General features: G+C 38.7%; 1 protein-coding gene across 1 annotated transcript; it reads left to right on the top strand.

The window, feature by feature from the left end:
* Window positions 1–1,584: 1,584 nt before the first annotated feature.
* Window positions 1,585–26,573, top strand: LOC135484226 (homeobox protein SIX6-like). The gene is made up of 2 exons (XM_064765503.1): window positions 1,585–2,309; window positions 22,734–26,573. The coding sequence occupies exons 1-2, from the start codon at window positions 1,732–1,734 to the stop codon at window positions 23,008–23,010; spliced, it is 855 nt and encodes a 284-aa protein (XP_064621573.1). The 5' UTR covers window positions 1,585–1,731; the 3' UTR covers window positions 23,011–26,573.

The raw sequence follows: 26,573 nt of genomic DNA, 5'->3' as shown, positions 1-26,573 counted from the left end.
ATTGGTGCCACAAACGGATCAAACACGATCAATGATAACACAAGGGCTATCTCAACTTGTGTGGTACGTCAGAAACGTCAATATATGATAGCTGTCGTGGGATAGTTGACTTTATCAAGCCTTGTTTAAACCCTAGACAATCTTAATGATCGTATTAATAAAGAATAATCAATTAACTGTAGTCATATCATTATTTGTTGTGGTGATGTACTGGTGTTAAACCTGACAAGTGCTGCACTGGAGAGATTTATTGACAAATATGGAATGATTGCGTAACACGGTCTTGGATATTTGACAACCGTGAGAAAATTAATGGTCAGAGTCCCTGCTTTTATGGCATATAGTAAAGTTACTAAATAGCTTAGTGGGCTCTCGTGTTTCCAGCAAGAAAAGTGGAAGTGGAGTTCTCGGACATATTTTACGGGAATTGTCATGGCGTGCTTGGTCACAGCGGTCATCGCTCCACTTTCCTGGCCTGCCTGAACCGCGTAAGGAGACTGCATGGCTTGAGTCGACACACGCATATAATAAATCTCAACATTTGTCACTCATATTCTGCACTTTCAAATTACATAACAGTTTCGACATCAGTCAATGGACTATATCGATATCATGATATCATTGTTTTTCACTTATCATTTATCCGTCAACGATATAATACCATATAATGCACTTGAGCCGGGGTTAAGCGGTTCGTTGGCGATAGGACGCGAAAATCGGACAAATATCACCAAAAATGACTAATGCGAATGTCTACAACTGTTAAACGACCCTGCAAATGCCATCGTACGCGTTCCACATCTCAAGCAACTACCGCAAGTATGCAATCAAGACCAACTGACGTGATTGGAAGCCATAGCGCAGTTGCTCTGCAAATCTCACGACAGCTTATTTTGATAGTGCCAAAACGTTACACTGAATATAACTTTTAATAACACACAATGGTTTGACTGCTAAATTTCGGTCAACGCATTACATTAAAAAAAGGCAGTGGGAGAGAAAAATGTCAAAAACACCGCAATGCCATGACGTGTAGGTCGCGTTCTCGCACAGATATAACTAACTGCTGGAGAAGCCGAACAGTAAACAACAACGCTTCTTCGACTGGGTATTTTGTGAGTCTATACTACATGTACGTTATTATCAGTTATGAAGTTCACGCTATAACGTGGCTATGTTCCTCAAAAATATTTTGGCGTCTTTATTTGTTCAAACCATGCAGCCGAAAGCACAAATGATAACAACATAGTAATGTTTACCGTAAACTTAACGCTTAGAGTTGGAACTTCATCGCCAAGTCATCCTCTAAAGCTTTTCATATTGGCAGCATCAAGCGTTCTCGATCACATCACTTCGATATTCTCTCAAAATGATTGCTATACTCTCCACCATGTCATCAATATTCTCCGATCGGTGTGGCATAGCCAGTAATTGATTGACAGAGTTGACGTTGATTGACGTGGTTGCCTTGCCAACGCTAATGAATGGGCACGGCCTTAACCAATGATCGCGCTCGTATTGAAAGCTATCAGTGCGTGATGTGGATGATTATTGGGGTTTTGACATACAATGTCTTGATAAGAGCTGACACTTCATAAAGCTCGCAACCCCACCCCAGTGTTTAGTATTAATGGTGTTGTTCTTAGTTCATAGTGCAGCAATAACAACTATTTGTAAGCGAGAGGCTAGTGAAGATACGGCGATTCGCTCCTGTGCTATCGAACTTTAACCATGACACTTTTCCATCTTCCAACTTTAAACTTCACGCCGGCCCAAGTGGCCCAAGTTTGTGAAACTCTGGAGGAAAGCGGGGATATTGAGAGACTAGGACGATTCTTATGGTCGCTGCCGGTGAATCCTTCAGCGTGTGAGGCGCTAAACAAACATGAGTCCGTTCTGCGGTCGCGGGCACTTGTGGCCTTCCACACGGGCAACTTTCGGGACTTGTACCATATTCTGGAAAACCATCGATTTCACAAGGAATCACACGCAAAACTACAGGCCATGTGGTTAGAAGCCCATTATCAGGAAGCAGAGAAGTTACGAGGCCGACCTCTCGGCCCGGTGGATAAATACAGGGTCCGTAAGAAATTCCCACTTCCCCGCACGATATGGGACGGGGAACAGAAGACGCACTGTTTTAAAGAACGAACACGGGGTTTACTACGGGAATGGTACCTACAGGACCCTTACCCAAACCCCACAAAGAAAAGAGAACTGGCGCAAGCCACGGGACTCACACCAACACAAGTTGGAAACTGGTTCAAAAATAGGAGACAGAGAGACAGAGCAGCAGCGGCCAAAAACAGGTAAGGATCCAATTTTAATCTTCTCACAACACTGCAGAAATGGAGTTTACAAACACATCCGAGTGGTTCTTCTTGAAGATGGAGTTTGTCGTGTGTTTGGAGAAGAATTATCAATGCTGCGTATTCTCACTCCATTGTTGTTCTCTCTGTGCAGTAAAAGCATTGGAATAAGCCAGTGGCCATGTTGGTGCCGTTAAATACAGACCATGCGAAACTCAGCGAGTTGCACTAAAGCAGTTAGTCATGTTAGTGATGAGCTTGGCAAACAATTGTCCCAATAACCTGCGTGAATCACGAACTGCAAAGATGCTTTGCATTAATGGACGCAAGGGACAAATGCAACAGATACTGCAAAGAATTTTTAATCCCGACACACTGTAAAAGCGGCTTGCGACAGCAAAATGTCCGAACTACCAAAGCATTATTTACATTCTTTAATGTAAAATTCATCCAATAGTTCTAAAATCTATCTGATAATTTCAAATTCATGGTCAGAAGATTGGTAAATTGAAAATAACGCCCGCATTGGATCAATGTTGACATTACAAACGTACAGCAGAATGTTGTCATAGCTTGCATCCAGATTGCAATATTACGAAGTCGAATGAAACTAAATGCAAATTATTTCATTTTGAAAGACCAGAAGGCTATCCGTTCTGCTTTAAAATGTAAGGAAGTATTTCCTTTCTCCTCTGGAAATTATGCATTCACAGGAAATAACAGATAATTCGAAAGCCATTTTGATATTTAACTCTGTGGGATTTTAAATCAACAACTCGTGGTAGTATGCAGAAAAAATAATCATAACTAACTGATAAATCTGGTTGTATTGGTCGAAACGACTTGACCTCCAGATGAAAATATTGCAGAGACAGCATTCACATATTCATTTGAAATAAACTTCAAGTAGGAACCTTAGATCGTGTTCAAATACAATCTTAGTGATGGATTTATGCATTTCCAGAACATTTTTATTTTATTTTGAAGAGATGACCATTGGATGCCCGGCTAGTGCAGATACATCGCGAATAATTTGATTTCCATCACACTGTGAACCGGTGAAGACGATCCTTCTGGTGAATGTTATTGATACACGTGATTGATGAAAGTCAGTAACTACATATACGATATTTTCAAAACATTAGAATCCTAAAAAAGTGAAATCTAAATACATTACTTTCACTTCACTCAAATATACTACACGCCGTTATATTTGAAATTCGATTTTTAAAATCATTATCTGTCATTTGATGCAATTTGAGTGACTTCACAGTTTGAATTGCAATAAAATCAAAAAAGCCCCAGGCCACGATTACCCTTTGAATCCTGTGGTTTGTCAGCCATTAATGCCTTCTGAAGTTAGTTTTTTTTCTCTGGCAAGGAATTTAAACTACTAATATCTAAATGTGCTGTTTATTTCTGAAAATAAAGTAGAATTTAATTTCAAAAAGTAAAATTTAATGGATGGAATTTTACTACAATAATTTTGATGCATTGCTGTGATCGCCTCTTCCGAGTTCTAAATGGACAATGTCTTTACATAAAATGGCTCTATTTCCGGAATATTGACCACATTTCCCTCGCCATGCTGCCTCAGGTTACTTTCCAATTTCTTCAGAAGTGTAGGTTTTATAGAATTTTATCCGTTGGAATTTTGGTATTATAATTTGCAAGCTCAGGAATCCCAATATCAACTTAGTGTGACTCCAGCATCAGATACTCAAAACATTATGACTCATAAAGAGCAAATATGTCAAAATCGACCAAATGTCCCAATAAAACTGCCATATTGATATAAAAACGTACTGCATTATGTGCACACGTTCTCATTGTTTCTTTAACGTTTTTTAACGCCAAAAAACATAACTTTAATAGGGTCACTTTCCTCCGCAATACCCCATCGATCATTGCCTAAATCACAAAGTCGACTTACTCTCAGTGTCTCTATATATTCATTTCAAGTAGACCTAAGTTTACTCACAAGTGCAAGTAGTGGTAATTTCTCATAAATCCGTTTACTTTTTCGCTTATGTTAAGGATTCGGTACAAAGAGTGGAGGTGTTTAAGTAAATTGCGTGTAAATGGCCTAATATGAAGTGCACGGCGACTATTTCCTGCTCCACTGGGATATAGAGACACAACCGTCTGAGTGTGTCACCTCTCTCAACACAATCCAAGTTCTTTGTCGCAGCGGTAGCGTGATTCACTCACTGTTTCTTTCTTAATGAGTCAATTATTAGTTTCCTTGTGATTCAAGCTGGGAAGAAAGCATCGCATGTCCAATAGGGTCTATGGTGTCGATTCGTGTTTGGCTGCATTCGCGACAGAGCAAGCCCGGACAATATGGCCGCCATGCCAATAGGTCAAGCCAACTTAGGATGCCGTGGCCCATCACAGATACACGCCGCATGTTTACACAGAACCACACCATTAATATAGTTAATGAATAAGTTTGTATAAGCTTTAAAGCTGTAAGCCAATATAGCAGAAAATGACGAGCCGGATCGCGATATTTTTCGCAGGAATGATGTGGGTCGACATTGTTCCCACTGAACCCAATCTTGCATGCTGCCTACTGGTTGCAATTCACATGCATTGACGTACAGTTTGATCTGGTGATACCGTTCGCTGTAACCGGAATTAATAGCAACCCGGGCCTGGGTGAGAATACGCAGAGACTTTCAATGCACCAGGGTTCCAGTATGTTTTACAATGGTGAAAGTAACGCTAAATAGTCAGTATGAGAACGGAAACGCACACCAAGAGGTACATTTACTTTCACAGTCTCAACAATTAAGTATTTTAAGTGTTAAACTCACAACACGGCTCGTCGGTAATGAGTTTTACCTGTTAGCACCTTGACGTCGTGCTACTCATACCCACGCTTTGAAAAAAAATCATTTTTCCTTTTTTTTATACTTCAACACAACTGATGCTGGTGTGTGGATGATTTTCCTCAATTTCCCTCAAGAGGTTTTCAAGCAAACTAACAACTCAGATTAGATCAGGCATGTCAGGAACTACGAATTCCGTTTTACTGTCGACTTAGAACACAGTTCAGATGGTCAGAATGAAAATATCTCTTTCATCTAATGACATGAATGGTCTGTTACAGAATGTCCACTCTCAAGCCATGATCATGATTGCACGCAGTTGTCAGAAACAATGTACTCCAATCAGATCATTCTAATTTGCCATTCACCCATTGCATTACATCGCTGCTGCCTTTGCGATGTAGAAACAGGGTGCCTAGTATATGTGTATATATATATATATATATATATTGCACCTCCTTCATTTTCATACTTTAAGTGACACTTTTCCATCGGTCAGCAAAATGGAGTGTCACTAAAACCATTCTCCCCATAATAACACAAATTGCTGGCAGCGTTTATTGAGGAAAATATTGTAATACACACAGTAATGAGCATTAAATGGTCCAGGCTGCAATAAGGCAGTAATTGGGAGTTAATCATGGAGGTTGGCCGAACGCGAAAACTAAACTGCACTGAATGACATTCCAAAACAATTCATAAAGGCTATAGGCCTAGCAATGGACCTATTTTACCGCAAATTATTTCAGAATTCCATTTAAGCAATCACAATGCAGGACAATCAGCTCCAAATGCCATGAGAACACTTTCTCTGCCACTGCCGGTTAGGTATAGCAAGCACTTCGAATGCATGCTTTGCTTGATTGCTTTATTAATCACGTCCAAACTATTAAGAAGGCGTCGTCCCGCCTATAAAATACCGTTTAATTCATCGATTAGTTAAGTCATAAGCGGGCAATAGTTCGTGTCATCAGTAGAAATGACCAAATGTGACGTCACGGACGCATTAGGCCACTTCCGGTTCTCATTAGAGGTAGACAGCATAATTTGCATTTTCAAGCACAAGGCATCTTAAAGGTCCATAGGCAGGAGCTATGTAGGTCAGATTGAGGTACATTAAGGCACCAATAGGGGCCTCTTTTATCTCACAGTGCTTATAGAAACTTCTCCCTTGTACCAGGAATACTCTTATCTTACGGCAAATAGGTTTCAGTGATCTCCTGAAATACAACATTGAACGTCAAGGGTATAAAGCACTTGGCAGAGCTGAAAGTGCTTGCATCTTGTGAGGAACTAATCGAAAATGCACTCTTGCAGACCACACAAAGAGGAATAACTTAAAAACGCCTCTGAGGTGTACATACGAATGAAATTACAAATTACGGTATTATACTGTTGATACAAGGAAGAAGGCTCGGTATCACTGTCTCTTATTAGTTACCAGGCATTTACATGTAGATACCACACTGACGTTGCAGGCATTTTTAACCACATCACTATAAACACACTGTGAATTTTAGGGGGTAGTTTGCTGGAAAAAGTCTGGAACATCACTTAGCTTGTAATTGTACATTCATAGGTACACAGTGATACTGACTTAGAAAACAGCCTACCTACTCTGACGAAGTATTGAGATACTGCGTAAAAAGCATGTACTTTTCTTTAAGATACATACATATAGGCATGTTCTTACGTACAGACAACATCCTATTGTGTAGTTAAGCGAGTGCAAGCCCCTGACATCATGCAACAGGACTCGTCGAACCCGCAACACACTCTATACAATTGCATCCATATTTACAATGGCAAACGTCAAGTTACAAACACCACTCTAAGGCCAGTGTCTCATGCACTTTGCACAGCATACATGCCATGTATAAGTAGACCACGTTCAGACAAGTACGTATGAAAGCAAATTGCTTTTTAATAGCAGTGACCATCAGCACTAGCCATGATATGCCTGGTTATTGCATTAATGATAATGAACTCTATTTAATAACAAACTTGTCCCTTATGCTTGACGTCTATCAACACAAACATTTTTGAGGACAAACTCGGTTATGCGTGCAATGATATATTGATGCAAATGGCAATTCAGATTATCCTTCGGTATATTTGTATCCAGAAAATAAATGCATTGTGCATCATGGTATATTCAAGTCAGCGAGTTGCCCGATTACAATTGTAAATTTCAATCGGTTTTATAATGTTTCATTATATACTTTAGAATTTACTCCGAGTACTAAAGGCGACAGATGATATGTGGATACATTTGTAACGTCATTTTACAGTGCGTCCGTCAATCATGTTCGTTCAGGTCGAATGAGGCAGTTTGTGTACGAAACACGTTTCTCTGTCAGAATAATGTTTTTGCTGACTTTTCAAAACGGCCGTAACTCGTCGGTCTTTGGATAATGCTAGACTCGAGTCCAAGGTCGAACCCAAAACTTTTTTTTTCACATCACGTGCAGCTATGATTAGTTCATCGAAGTTGCGATAGGTGGCGTATGGGATTCCCCGCCTAAAATAAATACCTATAGGAAACCCCTGAACCAGAACTTAATACACACTGATCGATTCAGGACGTTCGAGGCGGGTCACTCCGGAGGATCGAACGAATCGGTGCATGGAGTCCGAGGCTGCATGTATCAATACATACCTTTGCTACCATTGACATACCACCTAGCGGAACAAACTAGATGGCGCTGCGAAATAACACCTTGTGACGAGATTGAGCAGCTTCATAAAGTACATCAGTATTCCTACCACGATTTATCAAAATTTTCATCGTGCACAGCTTTTGCAAGAAAATGGATTAGACTATTTATTTCGATAGAATACGAAAGAACTCGATTTGAAACGGCCAAAACGAAAATATGAAATCAGTACGAGCTTAATTTCTTCATGAATTATCTTTAGGTAGCCTGATCAAGTATTTCGTGTCTGGTTTACGAAACCCATTCAATAATCTGATTGAAAATTGACCAGACTCGCAGAAGTCGTCATGGCATCATCATTAAATGTCTGACGCGAAATCCTAATAGTTAACTAAACCAGGCGACAGTTCAGCTTATAGTTCTGATGAACTAGGAGTATAATAGGAAGTGACCATCTTAGTTGCATGCCATATCATATTACCGTCTGTTTTACCCAAATCAATACATTTCTTCAATGAGGAAACATTGCGTATCCTACAGGTTTTTGTTCATATATTGAACCATCGTTTTAATTTCATGCAGTGCATTCTCGCGGTACAGGTTGGCAATATTGGCTAACACTCCATGCACCAGTCACAGCTGTCAAGTCCGTTGGTCAGTGTGAGAGAGAGCATAATACTGCAGTGATACATGCGCGTTATAACTATATCGAACGTAGGCGAACACCTTGAAAGACACTAAAAACGATTCTGCTCTTGGGCTTGCTCCAATGTTCTGAAAAATGCACAGCGAAATATTTTGATCGGCGGGAGAGCAGCGTTTGTTTAATGGGTTGATGAACACTGCGATAACGTAGACCATGCAGTTCCAAAGTAAGCACTTCATTGGCTAAAATTCGTACGTCCATAACGCGATGAAGAAAATACTACACATTTATCAGGACGTACACCAAAGAAAATCGATTTAATTAGCAAGACAGGTCGAAAAGTCAAAATATATATCCATGAAAAGTGTCCCAAAATCAATTTGCTGGTGTTGACTGATATCCTTGTTATTAATTATAGATGGCGATCTTGGTATCTTTGGTCCCATCACAAGAAGTTGTTCGCTGTGTCATCTCTCTGGGAGTCTGATTGATCCCAATTGTCAACCTGTCAATCACATATTCCACCCTGTCTCGATAATTCAATTGGAAGTTTGCTCCAATCGGAAGTTCAACAAATGATTCTTCGGAACTTCGACGGGGAATCAATGACACGAATACAGTCATGACAGTCATGCCACAACTCTAGTTATCGTCGACGAATGACTTCACGAAAATAATATCACCAAACGCATTTAAGAAATATCTTTTAGCATGATTCCATCTGGTGTTTTTCAAGAGGATCTGTCATAGTTTACCTTCCCATCGCTCTTCTAGGTCTGTCATGTCTGTGTGTACATAGAAACAAACAGTTATCTGCAGCGACAAACAAACAGCAACATTCAAACTGTAAACGTTATGAAAAACGTTGACTTTCGAAACCTCAGTATTGTCCAAAAGTGACAAGCCGTTTATGTTTTGTGACTTTTTTACAGCGATAATAGACCCGTCGAATTTTGATGGAGAGCTCATCTACATAATGCATAAAACGAAAGGAAATCAATAGAAATTATATAATAAAACAGACTCACAGGGAAAAGTGACTGTCTGAAGTAGTTATTTGATACTATTGGTTTCTGAAGTAGGTATAATGGCAATGTCAGCTTGTTTAGCGACATCATGTGTATGACTTAATGAAGTGGCTCCACATCGATAACAGCAGCCATTGCCATCAATACTAAATTGATCCGATTGACATTTTAGCCCCTTCATAAAACTAATTATGGAGGCGAGTTTCCTGGCTGAGTTGTTCTATTGCTGCAGCATTCGAACAATTTATATCATTGAGGCAAGTGGTGTTTTCATGACCCCACTGCGATGTTCGATTGCAATTATTTCCGCCATTATTCCGAGCAGTTTCCGCTTCCTGTCGCTGCCATGTTTGGTATGATTCAATACTGAGCTCGGAAAGGATGGATAGCAAACATTCGAATGATTCTAAATGTAGAGTTAGCTTCTATCTAACAACCGGTCATGGGTCAATTTAATGTGAATTCGGAGAGGTCCTATGTCGTGATGTTTTTAATTGGGCAAAAGATTGATATCAAAATATAATCCAGTTCAATATGATTTCATGAAGTAAATCGAAAAACGTCATGTACGTATGTATTTGGATAGCATTATAGTATATTCATTGCGTCAAGAAATTCCATTTCGAAAGTATTTTAATAATAACGTTAAGCATATTATATGTTATCAATGTACTGACTTGGATCCAAATTTGCATATGCCAGAGTTTTAATCAACAGTTCGGAATTATTGCATAATACCATATTATTTACATAACAATGGAATAGCTAATCCAGACCTTGCATCCCACAGCAAATAGCAAATCATAGCATGCGTGCTTTATTGTCCATAGTCAACTAGTTTTTCCTCCAATAAGTGCCTCGTTTCTGACGCACGAACCGAGTTGGATCACCAATAAAGCGAAATAGCTCATGATATGCACCCCAATCAAACATTATTACCGAAGAAAATTAATTTCACGGACACCAATCTAATTTTTAAGCAATCGTTTATGAAAATATTTTGTGTGCTAAGAGGGAAATTGATCGTAACCCTTGGCGGCTGCCTTTCTGCAAGACTTGCTGAGTATGATCTTGTTCGCGACCGGACACGTTAGTTGTGCTTCCGCCAAAGTGGTCAATTAACACCAGAAATACCTAAGATGCCCCCAGGTGCTATATTACAATATAAGTAAGTTAGTTATCAATGTCTCCTTGAAAATGTTAAAAGCAATAAATCTATCAGAATTGATTTCCTGCATGGGTACTAAATTAGAAAAAAGAACACCCCAGGCTAGTAAGAAATAGGCCTATTTAGAGAAAAAGTGGACCCCACAACTTTTATACAAATGTCATAAAGGACTACCTAATTTTATTTCCATATAAAATTCTACCAACTAATTTCGTATTGATATACATGTTTAACTATAATATACGGGACAATTCCGTTGTATTCATCAGTAAAGAAATGATCCTGGGTTTGCATTGAGTACCGGACATGCCGGAGCTTTACGCCTGGTGGTCTGAACCATGGGGTCGGCCGCCTGGCAAACATACTTCATTACTAAAATCTCAATTGGTTGCTTGTGATCATTAAAAACTTTAGGCCAAGTTAATTCATGGTTGAATTAAAGCATGTGAAAAATTACTCTGACGTCGGTTGTAACTCATAAAAGATTTTCATTTGCCAATCAGCCTATGATTAAAGTTATTACTCGGGTCAGAACTTCTGGGCGTTTCAAAATGACCTGGGAAGATTCCAAACTTATATTCTCCCAGGGAAAATCTCAATTTGATACAGTTGCCAAATTGACAAAATTGCAAGTACATGTATGTTTCAAGTTCGTTAAGGGCAGGGACAAAACAGAATCAGGATTCATAAAACAATTATATTAAAACTGCTCGTTAAAACCATCATTTAGGTGATAATTTCCCTAACGTCCAAGCAGAGATGATTTGACGGAAATTTACAAATTCCTGGTCCAATAATTTAGATGTTCTTAACATCTCAACATGGCATCGAACCTTAACTCTATATAAATAATATCACATATAAAGTGCATACCGTATATCTTATATATGTATCAATGCGTAAGAACGTTCGCATCTAAAGGATTCCGAACCATCCTTATAGCCACACAATCATGTAATGGCTATTTAGTACCAACATCATGAACTGTTTAGTATTAGCCTGGATCAATCATCTAACATCATATGTACAATACTAGGTTTAAATATGATTAACAATCTTTAACTCCTATCTAATTATTCAATTTCCACATTGTCTTGATATACGATTAAGATTGCCACGTAAATATCCATTGGAACAAACACCTCATAAACAGAGTGTGATTCGGATGTTGTTGTAGCATTTCCATCTTAGAACAAAGGAATTCTACCTGAATGAATAGTCGCAAAACAAAAATATTTATCATATCAAAGATCTTGATAACTATTATTACATTGTAATCAAAACAATGACAAACAGTGACCATCGTCCATACTATCGTAGTGATATTGCAGTTTAGACTTAAAAAATAAACTACATTCAACGACTGCTCTTTCAGATATTGCAATGATACCCAACATTTCGCCTGGGGTGACCAAACAATTAAACGTTGATTGAGTGGTAACCACACCTAAATCACGATGGGTGAAAATGGAGAAATAAAAATGATTTCCTATCATGGAGTTCTAAATTTGGCGCAATGCTTACACAACTTTCAATCCAAGGTGTTCAATCATGGTGAGGCCAATATGCTGTAGCAATTCACCAGTTATGTTCGATGAGAATCGGATTATCAGAGAGCTTCGGATTCTGATAAGAGAACGACAACGAGGTGACTTTTTCTCGGGCTGACGTCCTCAAGTCAAGTTGATTGTTTTGTAAAATTGTGTCTAGGCAGACACAGTCAATGGCAGTGTTGTATTCATTTTTAACAATAGGCAACGCGATATCCGTCGTCAAAATGCTAACCCCGTTCTCGTTTACGGATCATACTCGGAACCTCTCTATCAAAACAACAAACCTGCCCGGACGCCATTCAACTGTCAATTGAAAAATAAACAAACCATCATGTGACTCCTGGATCACCTTACAGGCTCGCATTGGTATATTTGAATGAAAAATGGCAATATTGCTCATAATTCATATGGTGATCCTGACACTGTCATTGATAGTTTACGTACAAGTGAGATATTCAATAGTCCCACCGAGTTGAGATTGCAGTCTGCATACAACCCTCGGCGTGACAAAAGTTTGTTCAGGCCTAACCATTATTACTTGATCTGTCAATCATGATTTCTATTCTAGTCAATATTTTTTTTATTTTCTAAACTGAATTTGCGTGAATTCACCAAGGTTTGACTGCCGAGTACATGTCAATAAGGTGTCCGATGTTTATATGCATCTAGCTGCTTCGGGTCTTTGTCTGTCAATGTAAAGATGACCTGTACATTTCTGAATATAGCGCGTCAATCGGTTTTCAATTAACTACAAGAACACCCGTAGTTTTGTTCAAAATGTTGATATTTTGACTTTCAAAAGAACTTAAGGCATTCATGAGATGACTTCGCTTTGCACGCAGTGAAAGGAAATGCAATCCGTTGGAGAAAAAGTTCCAGCACAATGAACAAAGTTTCCTAATGTCGGACAACTAAGAGGGATTTCTGTCATGATCGCAATAGATATTACCTCTGTTGCAGTCAGGCCATTTCACTCCATAACGTCCTTCCGAGAAAAAGAACGATTGTTGAAGAAAACAAAGAAAGATAGGCTGGGATAGGAGGCATGCCAATGCCAGTTCCGTTCTATCATATTCCTAAATACTCGGCAAGGATTAACATCATGATTCCAATTAATTTGTATAACTTCTACATTATTATCACTCTTGCAGTTACAAAACATTTCTCTTCATGCTCGAACAGATAATAGCACCTCATACCTAGTTCGATGATGGTGGTGAACAATTTACGCTAAAATTTACACGTTAGCCATCGCTTTTTTTAACTCAACTGCTGACAGCCAGCTAGAAAAAAAGATGAAGGTATTCGGACCTCCTACTGCTGGGGAGTCTGGGTGGAATCTTTTCAGTCAATTTAGACCAACTGTTTATTTGTAATAGATCGCAATCAACCTCGTATGATGGTCTAACAAACAGATGATTTTAGTAGCTATGCCGTGTATTGAGGATTGTTCGAACGAGGCTGTAATGGCTGCCGTCCCTACCTACCATCCTTTGTTTTCCTCAGCCATTTGCGCTAGTTTCCAAATCAATGAGCATGATTATTGGTTGACACTTGGGAGGCTCTTTTACCTGTTTGTTTAATGGTTTAACTCTCTAATAGTTTACGCATACATAGACAAATGTAACTTGGAATGTTTGCTGATAGCAGGTGCTAAGTCTCAACTGACTAATTACTAGTTAGGTTTGCTATAGGACGAACCCAAATGCAGATGACTGGAAGTCTAAAATAGTATCCTATACATCTGTCTCTAAAAACATACATGTATACTGTTGTTTATATTTGACATTTCAAGAGACAGTAAAAACCACTCACTTTCATAATGATGGCTCAAGCTCATTGTCGTAAATGTCACGCATGCCAGCGCCCAACTTCTAATTTTGAAATCACACCTGGCCTTTGTACTTATAACATTAATTATCTTTCCTGTGTGAGAGAATCTTTTAATAGAGAATGTATTTTTGTTTAAAAATGCCAGAATGTAAGTGGCTGCAAAACCAAACCCGTTACACCCGTGGTGTCTCAAAATGAATTGGATTCCTTCAGTCGAATTGCAAATGAGTTAAAAGGGCCTGAATGTAATCTCCGGAAATTCTCAGGTAGGGTGGCATCTTGCCTATCATACATGTACAGGCTGGGACAAGAGGCCCACCGGACAGCTTATGGCACTGGCCTCGACAAAACTAGTTGTTGCCCTTAAAAACCCATTATACAAAAACACAACTTTTAAATCAGCAATTAAAATCATTGATATTCTTTGGCGTTCGTTCGTTAATACCTTCAATGATGTTATTTATTAAGTGTTTTCGATTCCTGTTCGGTACGCAAAGCCTTTTCACAATCAATAGTGAAGCCTATCGGCCAGAAATACGAGTATCTAAGTAAAACAATTTGATTTTCTTCGACCAGCGTTCATAACATTGCAAACAATTCAAACCTTGAATCACTTATCAACGTGTGTTTGCATTCCTGTTTTAATTATATATATTTCATAGTAGTGAAGTCAACAGGGGATAAAGGCAGGCTAGGAAATGTTACGGTTTTTAGAGTAGGAAGCAAAACACAGACAGGGTTGGTCCCATTGGGGATCAAGCCTAAATCCCTTGTGTGGGGTTTCCTGTCAAGCGTTAACAGTAACAGGGTGAATATCCCCGGAAAACTGCATTGGGAAAAAGCTTGCTCTTAAAAAGAGATATCAAAACATAGCTGTGTCTGAATGAATTATTCATGGGTTAGAGTTGGAGATCCATCACGGTGCTGAAATCAGATTAAGTGCAGTTGTCACCCGTGTCAGCTCTAACACATAGCCCCGTTAGTCCCTAAGTGGATCAGACGGGGTTAGGGTACAAGAAACCGTCCAATTTGAAAGAGCCACCATTGTGTTGGTACGCTAAGACGGGATACTACACCGCGAGCTATATACTCAAGTATTGCAGCCTCAGGCAGGGTTTGGCGAACTGTTTACACAGCAATGAAGGAAGCGATTTTATGGGTAGAAACAAGGTAAATCTTTAAGTAAACCAAGTGACAGACCATGTCTTACAACTGCCTCGGGAAATACGGAAGAATTGCGCGACAGATTAGTCATAAATGGTCATGTTGGTGAAAAACTCATGGTAGAATTATCGACATTTTAATGGGTGTTTTGAATTATTTGTATTTTGTTGTATAAAAACAAGCAAAATTGCTAACTAAACACGAGCACAATGTCACAGTGAAATTAATCCCTGTAGGGGGAAGGCCATTTCCGACACCACTGACCAGAACTTTGGAATAAAGGTGTTCAATGACCAAGACGCATTAAAACACCTTTAAGTGATTAGGAGGAGCTTAATCTATCATGCCCGCCCTTTATTCACAGGAAGTCTTGACCCTCTCCTGTGTGACTAAAACGTACTTAAAAGCTTCCTTTGACTGTTAATGAAAGCTTCCTTGACCCTTCAAAGTGAAAAGTGCTGTAACTAATTTGTCGTTGTTTAAAATGATTATCCTGCATTATGAGGAATCCGCATCACTTAATATTCCCTAAGGGGAGACACTTTGTTTCACAATGTCGGAAAAAGTATTGCATTGACCTTCAAAATCACGAAGACTGTCGTCAGGATAATTGCAAAGAACATTCGTCCGGGTATCTGAATGGCCGGTAGATTTTTTAATTGCCGTGAAAGTAGTCTTGGTGTTTGCATTGGCCCTTTCAATTCGCAGGGGTCACTTGAACACAAGTCATCCACGAGTTGACATGATCCAATGAATCATCAAAATACCCTTAATTATTCTCCGTTCAAAGATTCAAAAACACAAAACACATCATCTTTAAAAATAATCCTACACTTTGTTTTGAAGAAAATGCAATGCGCCAAAGATGGGGACTTGTATCATTTGATAAAAAATTGAAATTTAATCAAAGAAAATGTCGTCAAAATACCATGGCAGATGTAATTTTTCCTGAAAAACTATTGATTGGTTCCGATATGTTCCGTTTTTTTAGAATTAAGGGAGTGATGACTTTGACTTGCAAACACACCCATCATCAACATACTTCGATATGTTCCCTCAGAACCCGTAGACAAATATTTGAGATATTTCCCCATGGTTATATTTGGCTCCCGATTTGAACCCTTGCCCTAAGGGAGCGACGATGGAGGTATCCCTCTGTGTCGTGAGAGAGCGGAGTTACCAGTCTGCTTAACTCTCCCTAGACATCAAAATAGGCCTACAGGCTAGACTATTCCAAGCAATACTCATTTTCATGCCCTTGTGCTAAAAGCCAATCTTTGTACAAAGTAACCTGAGGGGAAGTTCCGTTTAAAGTGAACATCCTTCCATCATGATATGCCCCTTCAAACGTCTTCAATTCTCAAAATCTCGAATTCAAAATGTTCTCAATCCTCAGGCCATGTTCAGAATTCCAAATTATCTCACTGGGCAAACTCAAGTCTGTAAAGTATCCCCCTGAGACAAGCACTTTTGGTAAGGCTATCCCTTTGAAATACCTGGTCCTTTCCTCGAGGCATTCCCTTAAAACATTTGCGATTTTTTAATGGATAGCCACAAAATACCCTTTTAAATTATTTGCCATGTAAGAGTTGAATTAAACTCAGTGTTTTCTATACGCCCATCCTTCCCCTTTTAGCGAAATTAAGTTATTTATAGAGAGTTTCTAAAGATATATTTTGTATTTTGTTGTGTTCATTTGAACTGAAATGTGATTTAAACTTTTCAACCGTAATCAGATAACTTCACCAAGTATGCTACAAGCTTTCCAAACGAATAATTGCCCATAGCAACACGTTGCAATAAAGAGTATTTTTTTACACAATCCCAGTGCACCAATCTCCACCCACAAACATAAAATAGTGCTGAAAAACAACCATCAACCTCGACATCGACATAATATTTAGCAGATACTGTATTCCAACTGTTCCGTGATCAAAAACACAAAACTGAATCTAGCGAATATGGCAGTGCCTTCTTCTGTGAATGAGTTTAGATCCACCCGGTTCACCTCTGGTCTACGTTGGGTCAAGTGTCCATCGGAATGCCAAGTTGCGACCGAGCCACAGACGCGGAGCCGATGACACCACACATGACACCATATCCCCAATTATCAGCAGCTTTTTCAAAAAGAAGCACTACTCAAGACTGGTGTAGTTGGGTCATCTGCCGGCGCAGTGGCGGGCACGGCCACCGTGACCACACTCTATTCTGCTTAGTGCACACAAGTGTTTGTAACTATCGCCCAAACTTTTCTGAAGTTGGATGATACTCGTGTTTTTCCAACTTGTCATATCAGAGTGCTTGTAAAGTCACTTAACCAACGTTACAAAGCGTGCACCGAATGCCCCCGATATCATAGATTGATCTTTGGATTGTCAAGTCCCGAATTTTACACTTCTAGTCAGGAGGCATATTTGGCCAATTAGATATCTGTTTCGTTTGTGGTGCTGAGTTGTCCTCTCTGTATAACCGTTAAGTATGTGAGTGAGGTGTCGTATGGATTGCTGGAGTGCACCCCATGGTCCTTGTTATCAAAGAACAACCTACAAGTAGAGTTTGTATCTTGCGGAATGGGGGTTTGTGGGTGTGATGAATTTAGAATAAGTCAAAAGGCTCACTTCAAAATTGAGCACTGTTGCTGATAGAAATCCTAAATAGTTTTATGACCTCCAGCCTATAAGGTACAGACAGGAATACTGTCCCTGACCAATACCGTCACCGGACAACATAATTGAGGGATAATAACTTTTGTCAATGATATTTTGATATCTTTCATTGAGTTCAAAAATCCTTGAAGATATTCGAAGAGGACGTTTTCGGTTCATTTGCTACCTAATGTTGATTTGACTGTCATCATATACTTTTTCACCAGGAGGTATCCAACCAAGAAATTTCCTGGCGGAAAATTAGTATCATTATATCCTGTTATGTATTGTAATAATGCATTCATCTCCTGTCAACCAGGCGACAAGAACTATTAGAATTATTCCAATTGTTAGTTTAGGTGTCATTCAAATTGTATTCTCTGTACCAATTTTGGCGAGATATTCTGGCATTATTCCACTGGCCTATGAAAACATGATCTTCAATAGTCATGAAACTAGTGTCACTGAAAGCTTTAGACAAGACTCATCCTGTTGGAGGCTCATATCATCAACCCTGAATGGAAAAGCTATGAATGGTAAACCTAACTTCGATATTTCAATAACTCATGATAGCGACCTTTTAAGACAAAATGAATGGAAGTTTGACAGAGGGACGTATCAAGATATAGCGATACTAGCCTTTTCATCAACAAATATCAAAAGTTTGAAAATAGATAATATCAAAATAAAGCCTTTGACGTTTGCTTGAGTATGTTCTGAATACCCCTTTCACTTTGAATTTCGCTATGATAAAGCAACACATACTCGGGTCAGACGTATTCAACTTTCCATTATTGGCTTTATAAGGTTTTTATTCATAAAGTCTACATGTTTTTCAACATGGTAGAGATATAAGGTATCACCCTTTCTGTTAGTCATTCTGTATTTTGGGATATATAAATGTATAACAATGATCGTTATTCACATTAGGTTATACATACCCCTCCCCTACAATTATCCGTCATGATATGTCGTACTTTCGCCTTCTCAAAGAAAGTGCACTAGTCTAATACATTATGAATATCACGTTTATGCAAGTACAATTTGGGATTATGTATGAAAATACGGATTTGATATTGTTTCTAACTTTCTCCATATTTCGTTGCAATTTTACCAAAGTATTGCAGACTACACGTATGTCTCAGCTTTAGTTGTATTCAAACGCAAATTATCTAGATAGAAAACATAGTGAGGGTGCGGAAAATTTGTTGGCGCAAATAATGCAAACTTGTGATTGTGATTATAAAAACACCCGACATCAAAATGCAACTTGTTTTTCTGTCAATATCTTTAAAAATAAAAATCAACAATAAACGTAAGTATAAGGAAGGATAGATCTGGTATGAATTTGATTTCCGCCGAGAAATAAATCCAATAGAAAAAAGGATCTATTCATTATTTACTGAAACTTCATTATATAATTTGATTCTCCATATAAATATTGCACCATTAAAAACCCTGGATTTTCCCTCTTTTTCTCAACTTTTCCTTTCTTCGCAGAACAAGACTGTCTACCTTTCTTTCTTTTTTTTCTTTTTTTTTCTTTAAAAAGGGAAATTTTAGGTTTGGGAGTAAAATTATTCAGAGGCAAAGGCAGATCAGGTGGGCACTGAACAGTTTTCCTCCTTGGGTACATCAATTCAAGGACCGCTTTCAGCTGGAAACATATCCTAATATTTGGGTGTACCCATATTATCCCAGAAAACTTGTATATTGTAATTTGGCAACCACCGGGATCCAATAACCATCAATTGTTCCCGGAATGCCAAGGTATACAATTTCATCGCGGAATAGTGGTACCAAACTGGGTCGAGGTTTATCTGTCATTTCACAGCTTGATATCAGTCTGTATTTGCAGTATTTGATACTGCTATTAATACTTGTAGTTACAAGACAATACAGTTATTCGTCCTCTATTTTGCCCTCAAACATCCACTCGTCTAGCAGCATTTTTAAAAAGATTTTGTTCTTGTCAGATCAGAATATTGCAATGTGCCCTGTACTGGATTTCTGAAGTGTTATGCCTCCACGCTCAATGCCAAAAAATATTGAGCCCTTACTAACTCTTATCACGGCGAAACCGGCGGCTTGACCAGTGATGGCGCTCGTTTGAAACTAGCAACGAGGTCAACATTTATGCAGGAATCACTGGTTAAGAGGGTTCGGAGACGGCAGACGTCAGACATGTCAGAGTTGTTTGGTTCCAGAGCGGTCTCCCGTGTATGATCATGTACGCTTCATCAAACACGTCGTTAACTCAGTTGTTTAGCGATTATACTGAAAGCGGCAATAAAGAAAAAACATTTAATCCAAACTTAGTTTAATCATTCTCCGTTGGCTCAGCCAACTTTTTTGTGTCTAGATATTCGTCTACAATTTTTCCCTCTCGCTTAGCATCAGCATGGGAAAATAGATTGATTTTGGAGCAGAAACAACTGACGTCAACTTGAGATTAGACAGCCAGTCATCACAGAACTGATATATTCTCAAAAGCAACCAAGACATGCCAGATGATCACCATGATGTTCAAAAGGATTATCCCAGAAAAAGACCCTCCCGCAAATGCAAAAGATACTAATCCACGCCTCGCGGGAGCTTTTGCTCTAACGAAGCTTTCATTTGTTCAAAATGGCGCTCAGTTTATGTTGTTTCTGTCGTGACGAGATAAACATAGCAAAACAGCATTTTGAATAATCTGGGAAGGCGCGAGCAAAACGATGGTCCGATGTATTTGTGCAGTTCAATAATCTTTCCACAATCCTCATGGATAATTTCTTTATTATGAAGAAGGGGTCATGCTTGCAAAGCAAAAACTCAGGCAAACCTTCCACTTGTTCATGTCCGTGGCTGTTGTTTTATACTGCAGTTCCCATGAATTCTTGTTGCAATTACAACGTCAACAGAAAATAACTTGGGTAATAATTACCAGTGTTCGCCTTCCTGACTGCTTGGTTTCTCTTGCACCGGTTTACAGTACAAATATAATACATTCTCATTCATAATTAAGCAATATCGTAGTGCTGTTATTCCCCGCGACAATTGGACAAAGCAAAACAATAATGAACACAAAGAAAGACAGAAACCACCAAGCAACGCTCAAGCCATGGCAAGACTCAAACTCCGATATCCTTCATCAATTTAATTGATTTTGATGTCAATGGGTCTGCACTTGCCATTGTGGGATCTATTAATTATGATAATGCTTTCATTATTATGACTCAAGAACAATACTGGCGCCCTCCCATGCAATCAACTCGGTAGTATTGTATTACTGTATGGAAACACTGCTCGTGACTTCCTCAAAGGGTTCAGCTATTATTCTTGCCAATATCCGTCTGGGTTCTATTTACGTTTTCCCATCGTAAACATTTCCCGTCGCATCTCAGACATTCTTGGAATCTTTTGATGATTACGTAAACTTATGGAAGATAATGTATGAAATATGATCCCGTCAGCATTGTAAAAACTTTAATTAGATTTAGTAGGTGCAAGATCAGTTTTTTCTCTGAAACTTACTTTTACTGGACCATACCGCGCTGACTTACTTTCCAAAGGATTCGGCCAAGGACTTTGTAGCTTACGCGATTCAATTTTAAAGGATATGCCGAAAATACAGGCATTTCCTATAACAACAACTGTTAAATTTTCCACAAACCCAAACGAATAACTCGAAAAGTCTCTGTTTGGTATTCACCATATATTTTGCTATATTTCTTGGGGAAATAGAGAAATAGAGAACAAGCGACCTGTTTTCAAGAAAAGAAACAATTTGTGCAACAACTTGTGAAAATGATCACTCACCGATTCGATCCTCAGCCAGTATCAGAAACTTTTGTCTCCACGGGCAGATAATTAATACATATCATGTCAATAGAAAGGATTGGTGATATTCAATAAAATGTAATTAGTACAGAAGCTCGCATCACAGACAGCTAACACGATACTTGCTTAAGAGTAATTTTCTTTCTTATCAGTCATGTAATCGATCATGTAATAGCATAACTCTTAGAAATGGACTCAGTGACAACCAACAAAGTAAGAACCAAAGTACACTTCATCAAAGATGACACGCTATATGTTTTTTAATCTACTACGACTTCGCCTCTTTTAATTATCTTAAATGAAAGTGCAATAGTTTGTATCTACTCGTCTCAAGAGTATTATTTATATTGATCGAGACGACTTGAAGCCCGGAATGTGAATTACGAAAATGGATCATCTTTTGTTTCTGAATATTGTTCAGAATGTAATTACTGCTAGTATTTCGGAAGATACGTTTTTCAATTAAGTATCATTACGAGGCATTCATGTAATACGTCGATTCATTACGTCTTACACTTTCTTTAGAAATGCGAAAGTTTATTACAACCCTATCAAAATCGACATTCTGGTGAACATTCTGGGATAGATGAATGGGAAATCGATGTACACTGGGGGCCGTTTCATTCCAGACGCAGGTCTATCAATCATCCGGGACGTAATAATGAAACTTGATTCAGACACATGTGTTTTTAGTCATTAAGTTAGAAAACTATATTTCATTGTGTACATATTGCGCGTTATCAACTTTATCATTTCTTTTGCTGATAATTCATTTTTATATTCCTTTCCAAAAATGCATTAAAGAGAATAAAAAAACAAAACTAATTAATCAAAAAGGACATGACGAAACTTATATATTTGTATTGACAAGTCTTAAGAACATGTATTTGGCCTCTTCAGCTTTTGGAAAGAGTTTCAGCAGAACTGGGAAAATACATATCAATTAGCTTGTACCTAGCTGTAGTCATTGAGAAATTGCGTGTGTATGTTGTTTGTTTATTTCAGAATGTAAAGGAAGTCAGCGTAATATAGTCTCACAATTCCTTACCGAAATCTGCCCTTCTATCTTTCCAGACTTCAGCAGCTTCATCACCAACAGCAAGGAGCAGGGGGCTGCAGTACGTCACCCCCAATCAGAGACTTGCCTCCCTCGCCCCCATCGGGGATGGAGGACGACGACGACGATGATATCGAGGAGGTGCACGGAGCAACTAAGCTGCCCGATCCACCACTCCCCATGCCGATACCTCTAGTAATGAGAAAAGATGCCAGACCATCACCAGAATCAACAACGGGATCTGTGACGTCATCTACTACGTCGTCATCGTCAATGTCGCCGTCACCGCACTGACATCTAGTGGACAATAAAATGTGCTCAGAACATTTTCGTGCAAACACGAAGTAGCTTCCTGATTAGAGACAATCATGGTGGCGTCTATGTTGTCATGTGTCACAAAAGTATAGCCACAGCCTCGTCTTCAAAGAAGGCGATGTGTGCGTCATGTGACACAGCGTAAATCGCGTGATAGGCTACATTGTGTGTGACGTGAATACACAATGGTCGGTTTGCAGACAACAACCTAAAACGACTGAGAAGAAAATATATTGACTGAAAACGATGTGGTGTTCTTCGAAAGTTTTGAATTTGTGTATAATGTACATTTAAAAACAAATGATTATAGAGAACTATTCCATGACTAAAGTGTGCTGGTAGTGTCCGCCGAGATGGTCACTGTGCTTGTAGACATTAAGAATGGCCATGACGAAAGTCATTTCCTGTGTGTGTGCTTTCAATGAAAACAGCAAATCAAGTTATTTTCTCATGATACTTCGCTTGGTATTATGAGGCAATCTTGGTACAAAATATGTTTTAAGGTTTTATTAAACTACATTCTCGTGACAACCAGTGCTTCGAAATACGCAGATGACATTGATTTTTTAGGTGGCAAGTTAGTTTTATTGCACTTTCCTTTTTATGCCAAAGATCTGTTAGACCCATGGCAATGTCTAGGTATTCCGCTGAGACTTAAAACGTGTAAGGCATTTCTGTTTTATGCTGAAAATCTTCCCTTGACGTCATATCACCATTGACCATCTGGATGCATAAGCTTGCAAATGCCGTGATTTGTGTCTGGCTTCCATATCAAGGGAGTACGAAAAATAACCCGACGCAAAAACACTACCCGAGTCGCCTTAGCTACACGACCCCGTTTTAAGTAAAGGTAAACTCGGATTGTCCCATTTCGTTTAGATGGTCAATAGTAAAAATAGTTTTATCGTTTTCGTGTTTTCAGAGACTTCAATATGCGTCAAGTTTCAAAATCGATCAATCATATTGTCTTTGAATTTGCGTCACTTGATTTGTAGCAGGTTGGTCAACAGATAATGTGTCAAGCGATCTCGAAGGAGTTTAGACCCTGACTGCATCGCATTCGGAAGCAAAAATATACTTACGGGGTATTTTACTGGGGAACTCATGTTTGAATGCGTATGCTTTGCGTGTGTGTCCGAAAGAAGGGGCTGGACCTGTTGCATCCATGTTTCAAACAAATTTCGTTAAATAATGGGTCATAATTTTATTTCAAATGTGATACGAATTCATGGTATTTCTCTGGCCAATATTTTTTGGCATGGCCTTGCCCAAATACAGTCAGGAAGGACCAATGTCACCATGCATGCTGTGTTAGTTTATAGTAGAATCAGCTCTGTAAATATAGTTGGGAAAAAATCCTATCAATCAGAGGATGAATCGATGGGTTATGACGTCATTAAATTTGTATTTGTGTCTTAGATAAAAATTCAGGAGAGGCAAATTTTCAGGTGATATATACTTCAAAGATTATTCGGCCATTCTGGAGGGTGACCCAGAATTATTTCCCCTCACACAATGGATAAAGAATAGAATTCTTTTGTGCAAGGGAAAATAGTTCTGGCCCACCCTGTTTGTATCAGTGGTTCTTTACCCAAACTACACCATGTACGATTTTCCATATTAAACCGTGTATATTATGTCTAGCAGAGGTAAAATTTTACATCACAGAACCGTTTGCGATTGACAATTGAAAATGAACGTTGGAGAGGTTAAGACTCACAGCTTTTATTGATACGTTTACTTTATACGGGTTCAGCACGTAATCATTCGATCATTTCACGTACGTGTTTATTCATATACGTAATCAATCGCGTATCTACAGTAGTTGTGGATCGAAATCTCCCTAACCTATGCCTTTAATTGAACTTCACTGTAAAGCAATGGCTTCCAAAAATATTTATGACATCTCATTTTTCATCCGAGGTTTGCCGGAATACCCCCAATCACTTATGTTGAAACTGTAGGAAATGCACTGAGGGTTCCCGCAAACTTATGATAAAATGAACTTAACTGCTTATTTCCCCCCTGAACATGCGGAGATTCGACCCTTTAGTCATTCCCACAACATGTATTAGTATTTATCAGAGCTTTAACTCACGTGGTAATGAATAAGAGATATACACTCTGTAATCCACATCGGAAGAGTCTTGTTTTACAATTTAAATGTGAAAAACTAACGAATTCAGAATTGTCGCACATTATTTGTGAAGTGTTATTCTTAGTTATTTCCCGACGTACATGACAACCCATGATTATTCCGCACATCGAACCCTGTAGCCGCTCTCAGAATCTTCCACGAGATACAAAACATCCCTAGACCTGAACGAATTATTGACAAAACATTTCATATTGTCAATGATTCATACATGTAAATATTTTTGTCTCTATGACGTCACTCTAATGTGGCTCCACGTAATGGCGTTTCTTTGCTGAATAGCAAAACAACTTTATTTGCATTTACATGCTGTGACCTACATTTGTCTTCAGATGGAGGGTTGTAATAAGTCTGCCAAAATATACACAACCCAAAAAAACATGCGCAGAACCGTACACTGTATCTTATTGTGAATATTAATGAACTCCTGCAAATTTCTACAGTTGTGGGCGACTTCCTTTTTTGTGTCACGTGTCATTAATTGACGTTGTACCGTCACTTGTTTTCAATGGGGTCTGTATTCCTTAAACCCTGTGGTATGAGAGTCAGAATGTGCGAAAGTTATTCATTTCTGTTTGCCATGTTTCGACAGTCAGAGGTCGATGAGATCTTCAAGCCACTAGATGTTGCTGTCACACCACGATGTCACATTCATCAGTAAACCCTTACACTTTATAAATGACATGAATTGCATAAAGTTGTCAACAAGAGGAGATGATGTACGCACAATCCGCATAATAAAGTTAGATATGTTGTACAATCATCAGTCTCTTTTACCTGATCCAAAATAACATTCACTCTGAAAACGAGACTCTCTTCGCACGAAACTTACGTGTGGGACTGTTTGCTTAGTTTTTCTTGCATAATAAAATAGATTCGTAGGTGAGACTATATGCAAATATATTATAAGCAATTCTGGGGTAAAGCAACATTTATAAGTTATTAATTTACCCAACCTATGTGTTGCAGTGATTGGATGTGTTGAGTTGTTCACCACGTAAATCCTCTTCTTCGTCTAGCACTCTATTGAAAAGAAATGCGTCACTGATTTGTTATGTAAGGCTCTGCGTTTCAATATACATTACACATGTATTTCAATTTCTTCCGACATGCTCTAAGCAAAATCATATTAACCATTGGAAGGATTACTTTCATCAACATATATGGTCAGCAAAGAGTTCAATCATCATTAGAAGGAAAAAATATCTGGCTTTCTTCTTCCGTTAATGACACGGAAAAGGTTTATGGCGTTTCAGGGTAACATTGTACTTGTTTAGGGTTCGCCGCATCGCGTATTATTATTGGTGGTCCTTAATTTCATGAGTCGTGTACAAATCATGTCCATACGTTGTTATTATTCAAATTAAATACTATGTTAAAAACACAA

This window comes from Lineus longissimus, chromosome 3 (genome assembly GCF_910592395.1).
Source record: "Lineus longissimus chromosome 3, tnLinLong1.2, whole genome shotgun sequence".
NCBI classification, from domain to species: domain Eukaryota; kingdom Metazoa; phylum Nemertea; class Pilidiophora; order Heteronemertea; family Lineidae; genus Lineus; species Lineus longissimus.
This window is presented reverse-complemented; position numbering and strand designations above follow the sequence as displayed.

What these genes read in the sequence shown, in the direction of transcription:
- LOC135484226 (XM_064765503.1), top strand. Translation starts at nt 1,732, where the DNA reads ATGACACTTTTCCATCTTCCAACTTTAAACTTCACGCCGGCCCAAGTG. An exon ending in GCAGCAGCGGCCAAAAACAG is followed by an intron (nt 2,310 to 22,733) that starts GTAAGGATCCAA and finishes CTATCTTTCCAG; the next exon opens with ACTTCAGCAGCTTCATCACC.